General features: G+C 53.1%; 6 protein-coding genes across 6 annotated transcripts; 2 read left to right on the top strand and 4 right to left on the bottom strand.

Annotated features, from left to right (window-relative positions):
* Window positions 1–172: 172 nt before the first annotated feature.
* J4E93_002993 (uncharacterized protein) lies at window positions 173–3305 on the bottom strand (the record flags this gene model as incomplete). The annotated part of the gene is made up of 4 exons (XM_049340933.1): window positions 173–2485; window positions 2532–2766; window positions 2822–3061; window positions 3112–3305. The coding sequence occupies 4 exons, from the start codon at window positions 3303–3305 to the stop codon at window positions 173–175; spliced, it is 2982 nt and encodes a 993-aa protein (XP_049201815.1).
* Window positions 3306–3941: 636 nt separating this feature from the next.
* On the bottom strand, window positions 3942–4684 carry J4E93_002994 (uncharacterized protein; the record flags this gene model as incomplete). The annotated part of the gene is made up of 3 exons (XM_049340934.1): window positions 3942–4187; window positions 4243–4542; window positions 4595–4684. 3 exons carry the CDS (start codon window positions 4682–4684, stop codon window positions 3942–3944), a joined length of 636 nt encoding a protein of 211 aa, XP_049201816.1.
* A 2430-nt stretch (window positions 4685–7114) lies between these two features.
* On the top strand, window positions 7115–7718 carry J4E93_002995 (uncharacterized protein; the record flags this gene model as incomplete). The annotated part of the gene is made up of 2 exons (XM_049340935.1): window positions 7115–7292; window positions 7366–7718. The coding sequence occupies 2 exons, from the start codon at window positions 7115–7117 to the stop codon at window positions 7716–7718; spliced, it is 531 nt and encodes a 176-aa protein (XP_049201817.1).
* A 149-nt stretch (window positions 7719–7867) lies between these two features.
* Window positions 7868–8420, bottom strand: J4E93_002996 (uncharacterized protein; the record flags this gene model as incomplete). The annotated part of the gene is made up of 3 exons (XM_049340936.1): window positions 7868–8062; window positions 8128–8269; window positions 8335–8420. 3 exons carry the CDS (start codon window positions 8418–8420, stop codon window positions 7868–7870), a joined length of 423 nt encoding a protein of 140 aa, XP_049201818.1.
* A 2127-nt stretch (window positions 8421–10547) lies between these two features.
* J4E93_002997 (uncharacterized protein) lies at window positions 10548–11924 on the top strand (the record flags this gene model as incomplete). Its single annotated transcript, XM_049340937.1, has 1 exon — window positions 10548–11924. One exon carries the CDS (start codon window positions 10548–10550, stop codon window positions 11922–11924), a length of 1377 nt encoding a protein of 458 aa, XP_049201819.1.
* Window positions 11925–11975: 51 nt separating this feature from the next.
* Window positions 11976–13788, bottom strand: J4E93_002998 (uncharacterized protein; the record flags this gene model as incomplete). The annotated part of the gene is made up of 3 exons (XM_049340938.1): window positions 11976–12242; window positions 12293–13682; window positions 13751–13788. 3 exons carry the CDS (start codon window positions 13786–13788, stop codon window positions 11976–11978), a joined length of 1695 nt encoding a protein of 564 aa, XP_049201820.1.
* Window positions 13789–14429: the final 641 nt, after the last annotated feature.

Consider the following 14429-nt stretch of genomic DNA (forward strand, 5'->3'; position numbering starts at 1 on the left):
TTTCCAAGGTTTTGAGAATGAGACAGATGCACAAGAGAATGACCTGGCGCCAGAACATCGCCAAATCGTAAAGAACAGAATCAACTAGCGAGCAACGAGAAGCGAAAAAGTCGTCAAAAGCCCCAACGGTGGCGTCTCCAACCACCTAATGCCCCAATTAGCAAGAGGTAAATCAACGCCAGACGCTCTTAGAATTAGGCATGAGGCTACCTCTGGACGAAGAACCACTAGTGATCCGTACAGGGGCGCGCGCATTCAAGCTGGGTGGTGCTTCCCGTGGTCGATCGTCACCGACGTTCGCCAAGGTAGTGCGCCTTACAGCGCTCTTCATTATGGGCGTAACCCGTGGGCTGAGTACGCTGTTCTTCCAGTCAGCCTCGTGGACAGACTTGACCATGCGACGTGCTGCACCCGCGGACAGAAGAGAGTTTTCGGTGGGCGGACTACCAATAGTCGCTGCTGTCGGACTACGACGACGATGCGCTCGGTTCACAGGTACAGATCCTCCGTTTGTGGAAGAACGACGCTTGATTGCGTGTCCGATCTGTCGCGCGTCTGATGGCGTCCATTTCTCTCCCTCCGAACTGGAGTGGCCGCTGTCTCCTTCTGGCGCAGGGCCCGACGAGGCGTTCTGTACATTGCTTAAGGATGAAGTGCGAGAGTTGCTGTAGATCTCGCGGAGAGGCGACGCACCGTCGGAATCCGAGCCATATGCGTTGTTGGAACGAGATGTGGGGGATCCGTCCGAACGCTTAGACAGCGCGCCGACTGCAAAGCGCGATGAGCCCTTCAAATCTACAGAGGCTTTTGGTGGTGTAGGGATAGGCGAAGAGCCACCGCTTCCATCGTATCTTGGTATGGGGATGCCTGTCGAGTAAGTAGGTGCTGGCACTGGGGTGGAAGAATGTGTTGGCGTTCCTGCTAGGTGTTCTGGTGTTTTCTGAAATTCCGCAAGTGTACCATTCTCGGTGTCGTCCCTCCAGCGCACACCCCGCTTCGTCTTTGATGGGGACTTCTTCTTCTTCATCGGGGAGAACTGGACGCCCTTCTTGGCTCCTGCCATCAATTTTCGGCGTGGTGATGACTTCATTGGCGAAGATGTAAGATGCGGCGCGTCCGCCAGTGTTGGCAAAGCAATTGGTCGCATGGGAGACGGCTCCATGATGTTCACTGGCTTCCTCCTTTTTGGTGTGCCTCTGTGGCTTGGCTCGAAGAACTCTGTGACTGGCAGGCCACCGTCTGGCCGAATAACCTGCGAAGTCGCGTTTGTACAAGAATTCATAATCTTCGTGAGCAGCTTCCTCGCCGCTTCGACTGCTTGGGCTTCATCCATTTGGGTGATCTGGCTTAGGATTGTGACGGTCTCGATGTGCGCCTGTACCAACACCTGGACGATGGCAGCATCGCCGCCTTTTTCCATATCCAGTAGAGCATTGAGTTGTTCGCGATCTGCGTTTGATTTGAGCAGCTCGTACTCTCTTGTCAGGTTGGCAGCATCATGGCCGTCAGCATTGCCGTCCACCTCCGCCAGCGCCTTCAGTCCAACATGTAGCGCTGTGTCCATTTTGCTTGTCCAGACGGTACGCTCCAATCGCCTGTGGCAATGTTGTCGCGTTTGTTCGAGTTCTGCCGATATTCCGACTGCTGTGTCTCTCATTGCCGTGACTTGGGCGGGCATCTCCTCGTTTTCACGAACATCCTTTACGTTATCGAATGCCGCGATCCATGCCGAAATCATCGAGATGCGCTTTTCTGCCAGCTTCAAGGTTTTTGACATATTCAGCCGATCCTGGCGCTCGGGCTCAGAGTCCGCATAAGCCTGGCGCAAGCGTACCACAGCGTCTCGCAAAATGCCATCCTTCTTTTCGCTCTGCTTCTGGAACTTGACCAAGGCGCTTCCTTCGAAATCCTTCTGCTTCTTCATCAACTCCTCAATCAAATGTCTCTGCTCATCGATCTTGACAAGGTAGTCCTTTACGTGGCGGTTGACATTGTATACGTTCTTGGTGACCTTGGTCTGGATGTTCTTCGCTCGGTTGGCGTACCGCAGGGTGTTCTGCGTCTCATCGAAATGCGCGCTTGACGGACTAACACAGACTATCATGACAGTTTTGCAGTTTCCACCGAGAGAGAACTTGAGCAATCGCGTGAGTTTCGAGTTGCGGTATGGGATGTGGTTGCGCTTTCGGGGGTCGCACAGGGCGTTGATACAGCTTCCCAGCGCGAGTAAGGATTTGTTGATGTTGGCACCCTCCGTCAGACGCTCTCCACGGTTTTTTGTAGCGCTCGCGCGCTCACTACCTGCCAAGTCGATGATGCTGAGGGTAGCCATTGTGTGGGGTTCGTTGACCGAGGCATTGCGGTCCTTGGAGGAGACGTTGATTTGGAGTACGGCGTGGGATCGGGAGGAGGTAGCGTTCGCTTCGGTAGGTGACATGGTTCGGTACTCGTTGCCGCGGACAATGATGTCCATGACTTCTTGGACCTGCGGCTGTTAGACGCTTGTTCGGCAGTATGTCCCTTCTACTTACGCTCTGTGGTCGGTGGCTGGAAAGACCAGCGACAGATACAGCCTGGTTGGCATCCTCGCGGAGCATCAGGGGTTGTTTACTGCCACCCTCCACCAGCAAGTCGCGAATGGTTTCGTTGTAGATCTCCAGGTAAGAGAGAGTGATCTCGGTGACCTTTTCATCTTGTATGTCCTGGATCTTCTCAAACAGTTCTTGCATAGTCAAAAAGATAATGCCGGGCTGCTGCGATGTTCCACTGTTGGAATGTTAGCCCTCTCCAAGTAAGTAACTAGCGGTGTACGTGAACATACGTGATAGTATGCGTCTTTCCACAACCTGTCGCGCCATAGGCAAAGACAGTCGCATTGTATCCGTCCAGCACACTGTCCAGCAGGGGCTTGGTCGTGGCTTCGTACACATCGCCCTGGGAGGTAGTGTCGTCGAAGACGCGGTCGAATGCGAATGTCTGGTCCTTGGATCGCTTGCCCTGGGGTCCTATTGTTGATCGTCCAAACCGCTGAACAGCGTTGTCTTCTGGAGGGTCGAAGATTCTGGTACAAATCAGCCCTCATGCCTTGAAATGATACGTGACATCCCGTACAGGCACTTCTCATCCATGACCTTGATGACAGGCCGGATGCCCTTGTGGAGCTTCGGCGCAGGCAAGCCCGCCAGCGAACCGTCTCCGAGGAACAGCGTTTGGTCATCGTTCCTCGTGACTTGGGCTGCCTCTCGGATAGTGAAAGGGCGGACTCGTACGGTGACGGAGATGGAAGACGCGCCCGCGGCGGCCATGATTGCGCCCAAGAAATGAAAAAAGCAGGTCAATCACACTGCGCAGCCTCCTTTGAAAGCGTGGGGAACAGCCGCGAGCGAGGGTTTGGTGTTGCGGGCTGGAGTGCTCAATGACGATGTTCCAGTCGGAACTTCTGTTATGGGACGCACGGCCGCTGGTAAACAGACAGGGATCTAAATGCGGCAACCACGACCCTGCCGCCAAGAATGCCCTCTTATCCCCACAATTTCCGACGTGGCTGCGACACCACACGCCACATCACCTGTCCTGCCAACGGGCGCACCCGACTGTCTTGCTATCATAAACGCGAACTTCGCCGACTGTGCGATCCCAGAAGAGTACCACCATTATCCTCCTTGTTTGGCAAGCCCAATCCGCTCCTTTTTCTTGTCGTGAGTTGCGTAAAGGGGCAAGTGGAGCATCACACCAGGTGGAGAGTAAAATGAGAGATGCGCATCTCATAAAAGGATTCAACTATCATGCAAACATCAAACATGCGTCCGGCATATCTTCGTAAACTCCATTCCCCGACTAACACCGCCTCCACCTCAAGTCCTCAATCCTCACCACCCAAGGCCCGTTCACACTAATCCAGCTGATCCAATGTCTCGGCCTACATCAACCGCAATCAGTTTCTACTGCTTGGGTGGTGTGCACTTCTGCCACTGCACGTACACGACTTGGGTGAATTTGAGATCGGTAGAGTCAGTGGTGAGGAGGCCAGTGGCGCTGGCGTTGCTGCTGGTCAGGCGGACCTGCGAGTTGATGTTGAGCATGCCGTTGGTGCCGCATGGCGCCCACACGACTGAGGTGCTGTCCGCCTCGTCGTGCTTGAGGTAGTCGCCGTTTGTTGGCCCGTCGAACTTGTACTCAGTCGAAGTCTATTCCGGGTGTTAGCGAATTTGGTTCATGTTGGTAAGGCTAGATAGATCTCACCTGAGCAGTGTCTCCGGAGAAGTAGTAGGTAGACTTGAGAGTGCCAGAGACACCCTTCTGGATGGCGGAGTAGCCACGGTAGTCGGCGGACAAAATGGAGTACTGGAAGCCTCCTGGGTACTCAATATCGACATTCAGCTGGCAGTTCTTGCGCTGCTCAGTAACGGCGATACCGGGACCAATCGAGGCGATGTACGCGTCGAAGATGAGCGTCATAACAGTTCTGTCACTGTTGATCTGGGAGCTCATGGTGCCTTGGGGGCAACCAGTTCCTCCATAGCTGACACCGCGAATCTTGACCTGTGTTGCGTGAGTAGATGGTCTCGGAAATCCCCATTTGAGCTTCTTGTACCTGACCGGGTGGTGGAGCGTCACCAAGCTCGACATTAGGGAACGCAGGGGCTGCTGCCGCGAGAGGAAGGAGAGCAAGGAGCCACTTCATGTTGATAGTTTGGAAAGATGGTCTTCGGAGAATGCTAGATGGAGAGCTGATGATGTGGTAGATGAAACCGAGAGTAGAAGCTGGATGAGGATCATGGAAGGGAATATGGACCAGGTTATATACCAGTCCCTCGGCGCCAGCCTTTTACCTTTGATTGTCTTAACCACTACTGCGGCAACACCATCTTGGGCGATATCTACAATCCGACCACGATAACAGCTGCCAAGTGCCAATGGCACTATCGAGTACGATTGGACCGGCGGGCCGCCCATGCTCATAGGTCCAGAATCGCAGAAGTTGCTCAGCTGAGTTCGTGTTTTCCGCTTAGCTGAAGCATTGTTCCGTCTCCATACATCCTGAGCAAGCCTCCAGGCTAAGTATCGGTATCTGGGGTATGCGATAGTCTAATTCCGCCGTGCATCTCGCTTCCAGCTGCAATTCTAACCCGAATCACAGCAACGGAGCATCTTCATTCGAGCTTTCCGGGCGCGAGGAGATTGAACCCTGAATCGTGGCGGCTCTTTGAATATCGTACGTCTGCGCCACCAGGTGGTGCAGTATGCGTGAAACTCTCGGCATCACCAATGCCAATGTCTTTTGGCGAGGTTTGCTAACATGCGAGTATCACGAATTCTTGCACGACTTGGTGGCGCCGTATGCAACCTACCCGGAAACCGAGTGCCGGCGGTACAGCTGCTGAAAGTAAGAGCACATCCGTCGCGTGGCCATATAGATTCTCTTGATAGCGAATACGAAACCCAGATTCGCGGCCAACGAGGTATACCGTAGCCATTTCATATCAGATGACGGCTAGGGTACCAAATTTTCTTCGCACAAGCGAGTCGCTGTGGGCTCGAGCCGGTTCCTCGCATAGGTTTTGGCCAGCCCAGTGGATGTAGATATGAAAGCGAGATGAGTCCAGCATATTTGCCTGGGGTGCAGAACTCAGAATAGAAACGGCGGGCCTGGATGCTGGGTATAGGCAGTCCATGAAGCTGACCGAGAAGCAAACAAGCTCATCCGGATATTGTCTTTCATCTATAGATCCTGTATGTAATGCAGCAACGGAACATGTGCGGAAGCGAAGACTGAAAATAGTTTCCCTGCCTGGAACGAGCGGCATAGTACTGCGAGGGTATCGTGGACGTCCAATTCAGAAGATCTGGAGAAGTGAGGAGTTCTTGGCGCGTAGATTAACCTTATATTAAAGCTTGTCGTTCCATCGGTGCTCGAGGCCCTGACTTGATCAATTTTAGCGAACACGATTTGCTGCCCTTGCAGATGTAAGGTCTAGAGATGCATCTAAAAATAATATTAGAAGAGTTAGTCAAGTGCATGCATCAAGCAGCTGTTCGACGCACGTGGTGGCTCGGAGCGACGCCACGACCAAGGATGCATCGTATGAGCCTAGATTCAACTACTGCCGGTTCAGCAACGCGGGATGTAACCGGTGCAAGGCTTTCAGGCGAAATAGATTGACAATTGATTACGCGCATCGTGTCAGGGTGATTCGACCAAAGCTGTCAGCCGGACCTGACTTGGAGGGTAGGACTATGGGACTGTCAGTTGAGTGCGGAAACAGCAAGCTGACTGTGTATGCTTGATACACGACATTCGTAAAGCTGTACGTGCAACTCTGGGCTGAGACAGAGTCCGGTACTACAAGAGGGGGAACGAGGAGGCCTCTCCAGGACACTAACGCGAGTGTAATAGAATCCACGTCCCGGTCCCGCCGCCTATACGTCCCGTTTCACTCCAGCCTACTGCGCAGTGTTCTCCCGAGAGCGCAGGATGGGTCCATTGAAACATAGCCGAAATATCCAAGAGCGCGTCCTTCGGAGAGGCAGCTTTACAATCATGAATCAAGTAGCGAAGAAGCACGATATCATGCAAAGAGCAGTGCTGGAGGATTCGAGCCTGTGTTGATGCCGAAAGGCTGCAGAGACATCGGCCGCGACTTGTCCGGGTAAAGTCACGTAGCGGGGCAGGCAGAACGGCGGCACGAGAATCTCGTCAGCTACAGAATGCTTCGACGCGTCAAAGAAAGCGCGCACTGCTGTTGAAGGAGTTTGCAGAGTCGGAATAGGTGATCGATCAGAGACACGGGTTGGGCGTTCCCACCTTCGCGAAGCAGCGACCCCGCCGCCACCCATGTGGCTGAAGCGTGGCCGTGGACCCTTCGATTTGTCACGCCAAATGATGGCATCATCGCCGCGGTCCATTGCCCTTTTCCCAATCGAAGCGGCAAACTTGCGATACATAACAACTCACCATCAAAGTAAATCTCTCCTTCTCATCACATACTTTACTACCACCAAACTGAAGCTCCTCACGCTCTTCATTTTGGTCGTCACGTCTTACCTTTCCATGTCCTTTCTGACCAAATTCTTTCGCCCCTTCAGCAGTATGTCGAATGCGCCCGCGCAACCCATGAACGTGCCTTCGGGCGCGCAAACCGCCACTGTCGCTGCCGGATGTTTCTGGGGTGTCGAGCACATGTACAGGAAAGAGTACAAAGGAAAGGGTCTGTACGACGCGAGGGTCGGATATATCGGTGGTGACACAGACAACCCTGGGTACAGGGCCGTATGCAGCGGGCGCACTGGTCGTACGTATTCTTCGCTTTTGTTGCGCCACGATGCGTGACGTGATATCTGGCCATTAGCTGACTGGTAAAACAGACGCCGAAGCCCTGCAAGTCGTCTATGACCCCGAAAAAGTAACCTACCGTTCCCTCCTCGAATTCTTCTACAAGATGCACGATCCCACCACCTCCAACCGCCAAGGGCCCGATGTTGGCAGCCAATACCGATCCGCCATCTTTTACCACGATGCCGAGCAGGAGAAGATTGCGCGAGACGTTACCGACAAGGTGAACAAGCAGTGGTGGAAGGGAAGTGTCGCAACAGAGATCCTACCTGCAGGGAAATGGTGGGATGCGGAACAGTACCACCAATTGTACTTGGATCACAACCCGGGCGGCTACGAGTGCCCGAGCCACTTCTTGAGGAGTTTTCCGCCGCTATCTGACTAAATTGGGATAAGATATAATGCTATATAGGCGTCCAATCTAGAATGACATGTCTCACGGCGAATGACACCCTGTTCCATATGTGGCGATAAGTCTGAACGCTCATGATGATGATAAAATAGTCGTATATTTATGCTACCGAATATGTCTGTCTATGAAGGTGGCATGACCTCAAACGTCTGCGCTACCTCTTTCTCCCACGACAAGCGGTCCTTGCCAAAGATCTCCGCACCAGGCTTGAAGTTCTTGACACCCTCGTCCAACAATCCTGTCCTTAGGACGATGCTGTCGGGGCCGAGCGCCTCTTGCTCATGGTACACGTGTGAGGTGCAGTTCTTGCAGTAGAACTATGTAGAATCGTTAGTAAATGCTCTTTGATTGACTTCCCTTGGTAGTCCAGGGGATGACATACGCAATGAACACTCTTTCCAGAGTCACCCTTGTATGTGTATTTGCCTAGATCATCACCCTTGGTGATCTTGAGGGCCTTCTTGGGGATGATTTGGTTGAGCGTGTACGTTGAACCGGAAAGTTCTTTGCAAGTGTTGCAGTGGCTAATCAATCGTTAGCTCTGACTTGTGATGGGTTGTCGCTGGAGGAACAGAATGGCACTACTCACCACAGGATGTGTGCCTGCTGATCTTGCTGCAGGGTGGCAGTCCACTCGGTCTGCTTGCAATGGCAATGTCCCTTGAAGTCCGTCATGATGATCCGATTGGTCTCTTTAGAATTCCGTATTGAGTTTAGATGTCAGAGTATGTAAGGGAGGATGGACAACAAGGTATTCGAGAAGCCGGTAGGTATTTATATAAAGCCTACCTTGGACCCAGCGCTCGTTGCTGAGCTGGATTCCCCGCCCCTCCACCCATTTAGCGTGGTCCCTCCCTCATGCGGTTTGGAAAATGCCAGCGTATCGGCAGCTGTATTCTACATCCCGATGCGGGTATTTGTCAAAGAATTGTTGCATTAGCGGCTCCATGGTACATGATACCGGGAATGACGTTTTATGCGCCCACGGTTCATCAGTCGGGAGTTGACGCGTCGACGTGTCCGGCTCTTAACTTCTGGGTCTATGCAAGTCCAGCAACTAGGGCTTGGGCCATGCTGTCTGCGGCTCAGGATTATCTTCCCAAGATAGGAAGAGTGATGATCCGGACGCAATGATCGCATGGGCATGCATGAGGGGTAGCATGCAGACTCGCGTTGCGATCAACAACGCGAGCCACAATGACGTAAGCGGGGCAGCTACCTCCTCTGGCACTGGCTGGAGACTGCATCCGATGAATTGATGTAGAAAGTGACGTAGTGAGAAATGGTCAGACTTTGAGTTCTGGTGATGATAGCGAAGGGCTTGGCGGGATGTAGATGGAAGGAAGGAGCCCCCTTGATAATTCCAAGGCTGGCACGATCGAACGCGTAAATCTCGCGCTTGAGCAACCAACGCGCTCACGCGTCGCTTATACGTACAACATCCGTTCAGATTCTGTGTCGCAATCAAGCTGCTCTTCTGCGATACGATGCCCCAGCTTTTCTCTTATCTTAGGTGTGCAGATGGATGCAGCAGAGCTACACATGCCAACCTCCTCGTCAACACATCCTCACTCACCCTCTGGCAACGGAAGGAACGACGAGATTTAATTACGACCAAGCACTAATGGCATCTGTATGCGCGTGTGCGCCTGAAATGCTTTGGCTACACGGATAACCAGTTGATATCATGAATAACACCCTGACTCCAGCTTCCGACACTTCATCGCGCGATACTATCGCAAAATCACCAGTGCTCAACCACACCTTCTGATGCGACTTTGCTCTGTTTTCCCGTCTCATATTCCTTACCAATAGAACGCGCCCAGATCTACGAAGCTTACTGCGTCTAGCACATAGCTTATTTCCCCGCGTTCCAGCGAAGATCCAGCAGATCGTATACCTCATCTATTCCCGGACCGGAAAACCATCTGGGCGGCTCGGCGCAACGCATGCCGAGCGCTTTATAGTACACGAAATGGTGTCGAAAATCTTCCCGGAATATGTAATAGGAAGGCACAACTTGGTGCAGTTTGAGAACGACTTTGGTCTGTACAATCATGCGTTGGCTTACACCTTTAGGAGCCGTTGTTGTGTTGGCGACACTACCTTTGGATGCTCTTGCTGCAACCTGTTGGCGGGACACGGAATGCAGCGGACCCAGTGAAGCTGCATTCAAAGGTACCTATTCCATCCAAGTCGCACTCCCTTTTACACTACTGATAGATCAGGGCCCTGGAATTCTAATATCTACGCTCCATCATCGCGAACAGTTCGTCCAAGATCAGTTTTTACCATCCGAGACCGTCATCCAGCAAGCTATCCACGTCTCGTCGTTCTCCGCGGCAACGGGACGAACGTTATTTTCGATTTCGGTATTGAAGTCGGCGGTATCACTTCTATCTCATACACAAGCAATGGAACTGGCGCTATCGGTCTCGCGTTTTCCGAAGCATCGACATGGGTAGGTGAATGGTCTGATGCATCGAACGGGAAGTTTGCTGGCCGCGATGGTGCGTTATATGTCAACATTGACACTGCTGGTCCAGGAACATACACGATGCCAGATGAGGTGATGCGAGGAGGCTTCCGGTATATGACGGCTTTCCTTGTCACGGAAAGTGGTACCTACGTCAACGTCACGGACGTGCAGCTTGAGATAAGCTTCCAACCTACGTGGTCAAACCTAGAAGCTTATCAAGGATTTTTCACTCGAATGATGAACTGCTGAATAGGATCTGGTATGCAGGCGCATATACACTCCAGACCAACGCCGTTCCCACCAACACGGGACGTTGGGCTCCCATGCTTGCCGATGGGTGGGCCAACAATGGCACTCTGGGTCCAGGCGATACAATCATCGTTGATGGAGCGAAACGAGACCGTGCCGTATGGCCAGGCGACATGGGCATTGCTGTCCCCTCCACCTTTGTCAGTACCGGAGATCTCGACAGCGTTAAGAACGCACTGCAAGTCATGTTCGATTATCAACATCCGGATGGTTCGTTCCCTGAAGCCGGACCACCGCTCTTACAGCAAAACAGCGATACGTATCATATGTGGACAATGATCGGTACCTACAACTACATGCTATACACGGACGATGCAGCTTTTGTGCAGAGAAACTGGGCCCAGTACCAGAAAGCTATGGACTACATCTATGCCAAAGTCGAAGTTGAGACTTCTGGTCTCCTCAATCAAACTGGCACCAGGGACTGGGCGCGTTGGCAAACTGGATTCAACAATACGGAAGCAAATGTTATTCTATACCACACCCTGCAAACTGGAGCTAAACTTGCCACATGGCTCAACGACAGCAATTCGAACTCTCTGACAAAAACATGGACATCCCGCGCCACTTCACTCCAAACAGCCATCCTAACCCATTGTTTCGACTCCACCTACGGCGCCTTCCGCGACAACGCCACACTCACCACCCTCCACCCCCAAGACGCAAACAGCATGGCCATCCTCTTCGACCTCATCCCACCCTTCTCCCAAACCGCCCAAGACATCTCCACAGCCCTAACAAAAAACTGGACACCCATCGGAGCCGAAGCCCCCGAACTCCCCGGCAACATATCCCCCTTCATTTCCAGCTTCGAAATCCAAGCCCACTTCACCCTCACCAACCCCACAGGAACAACCCGTGCTCTCGAACTCATTCGCAGGAGCTGGGGCTGGTATGCTAACCATCGTAACGGTACTGGCTCGACGGTTATAGAAGGGTATAGAACGAATGGGACGTTTGGGTATAGACAGGAGAGGGGGTATGGGTATGATCCGAGTTATGTGAGTCATGCTCATGGGTGGAGTTCGGGGCCTACGTCTGCGCTTACGGAGTTTGTGGTTGGGTTGAGGATCACGGAGCCGGCGGGGAGGAAGTGGATTGTTGAGCCTAGGTTTGGGGATTTGATGAGGGCGCAGGCGGGCTTTGTGACGGGGCTGGGGAAGTTTAGGGTGGGCTGGGAGAAGGAGAAGGGTGGAGTTGGGTACGAAGTGGTAGTTGAGACGCCTGTTGGGACTGCTGGGGTGGTGAGGCTTCCGGTAGATGGGATGGGTGGGAATGCGACGGTTGTAGTTGATGGGAGAGTTCTTGGCAAGGAGCAGTATCGAGAAGAAGATGGACGTGTGGCGTTTGATCTTGAAGGAGGGGTCTACAGCATACGGGTTGGCATGTAGGGCTGTGCCTAGCAGGGTTAGGTGATGATTGGTTTTATTCAATTGTCATCCTCAATCGACTTCCAATAACTGGTATCGTCCACCATGCTTGTCTAACGCATCTTCCACTCTCTCCATGATAGCAAGGACCTTCTCCTCTTCCAGTCTCCTTCCGACAACTTGTACAGCCACGGGTAGACCAGCCATCTTCTCTGCATCGTAGAGTTTGTATGCGCCTTGTGCGACCCCGTTCAATTTCTTGATACTGAAGTCTGACGGTAGGGCGTCTTTGGTAGGGTCGACGTGTGTTACGGGGATGATTCCTGAGGAGTAGTCAAGCTTCATACAGTTAGCGAAGGCACAGTAGCGTTGGAAAGAAGAATACTTACCAGATTGAACATGAAAGTGTAACCGCAGCTGCTGACTGCATCATGCATGCCGCCATGAGGTACCGCAGGGGTCGCGTTGGGTGGAGTGAGCATAACATCCATGTTCGCTTCCTCAGACCACCATTGGTAGAAGTTCTGCTTGTACGCCTCACGCTTGCTAGCGAGTTGCCAGTACTCGTGTGCAGACTTTGGATGCCAGTCGCGTAGCAATCCAGCCCAGATGTCATCACCCTTGACGTACTTGACGTACAGGTAGTGCGCGTACTTGATGAACTTAGGCAGGCGCATGTAGTAGACCAGTTGCGCTGCACCGAGATCATTCCACTCTCCAGTACGGAAATGGCCCATGAAAGTGTTGCCGCCGTCGCTGAGAAGAAGTTGGGATGCTAGCTTGAGAGCTTCGTACGGCGAAGGAGGCTCGACATCGAAGACTTCGTGACCTTCAGCCTTGAGGGCCTCGACTGTTTGATCCAGAGCGCGCGCACATGCTGGTGAAGGGTCTGCGACATGGTCGGTTCGCATGACGCCTATGCGGAGCTTTGGCTTCTCCCTGAACTCAGTCTCGATATCCTCTCTCCATTCTAGCGGATGGACGGTATAGTCGTATTTCCATGGCTTCATCTGGATGAAGCTTCGCGTGAAATAGGTCAAGTCGTTCAATGTGCGAGCCATGGGACTGAAGACGGAAGGGATGGCTTCCTGACCCGCCATGCTTGTGTTCATGCCGACTTTCGGCCATCGACCCGTCGAGCATCGTATCGAGTAGCAGCCGGAGAAGTGTGCGGGTGCGCGGACCGAGCCAGCGACGTCTGATCCGATGCCAATGCGACTACCACCGAAGGCCAGCAGTGCCGACTCTCCACCTGTTGAGCCACCCGGCGAGTATTTATCGTTGTGGGGGTTCTTGCACTGGCCCCAGACGTCGTTGGTGGATTCGAAGGAGAGAAGCGTGGTAGGGAGGTTGGTCTTGACGAACGGCACGGCGCCCGCATCCTTCAATATCTTGACCATGACTCCATCTTCTGTCGCAGGCTTCCCAGTGTTCCTCGAGTAGCCGACCGAGATATCAAAACCCTTGACTTGTATAGAGTCCTTCAATGAGACGGGAATGCCGGCAAGCGGCCCCTTCAGATTGACCTCCTTCTCCGCCCATTCTTCGGCTTCTGGGAACAGTATCTCCGTTACGCATTTCGTCTTCTCCTGCGCCTTTATCGCGACTTTGCCGTATGTGCGCAGGATATCGACGGGGCTGGTGATTTGCTTGTGGACATCTTGGACGAGCTCCTGGATAGGTTTGCCAAGGATGGAGCGATCTTTCGAGGATAGAGGGGACAGGTACGGCGTGGGGAGTGTCGCGATCTTGGAGGCGCGTTCCGACTGCTTGCGCTTGCTGGTGGTGGAGAGTCAGCTTGTGGCATTGGCCGAGGTGTGGGGTGTTGGAAGCTTGGAGCAACTCACCAGTCGGCCTTGTGTTGTCTGTACTCCGAGAGACCCATCTTGAGGTTGCAATTAGGAAGATGATACAGTGATCATGGAAGAAAGCTTCAGAAGAAGCCCTGGAGCTCTGAGGCCCTCGGGAACGGTTATCAGTCACATGTCGCGTGAGAGCCGCGAGTATGCGTCTGGCTATCTGGGAGCTGTGTCGCCTGGACCTGCCGCATTCGAGCTGACCCGGGCTGGATGCGGGGAGCTCCTATCATTCTCCCTTTCCAACATCAGAGGAACAACCCCCATCTTCGGTGCTCGTACGCGATCTCTCGCAAATTCCTGACTATGAGATGGTCTTGATCGACTTGCACATATGCAGCATCGCGTAATTCGACCAATGGCACGGTGGACGCGCTGTGCTATGACAGCGAACAGCCGTCCAGCACAACTCTTCAGCATGGACGCCTCACTTCCAAAGGTTCCGTTTCTTAACGCTCTTAACGCGGGCAACTATCTGAATCGCGCCTAAGGGTCAACTAACCAATACTTGGGAGGTACCACCAATCCGTTAGCAGAGCATTGACGCACATCGTCGCGTTGTCCTCTCATCAGCGCACGCGTTTCTTCAGCAACGCCATCACCAAAGCACAGAACCATTCCTTCAAACATTGTTTCCACCTTCCTCGCATCTGATTGAGCCTCAACACTT

Source organism: Alternaria ventricosa (genome assembly GCF_023758065.1).
Source record: "Alternaria ventricosa strain BMP 2768 chromosome Unknown scaffold_4, whole genome shotgun sequence".
Lineage (NCBI taxonomy): Eukaryota > Fungi > Ascomycota > Dothideomycetes > Pleosporales > Pleosporaceae > Alternaria > Alternaria ventricosa.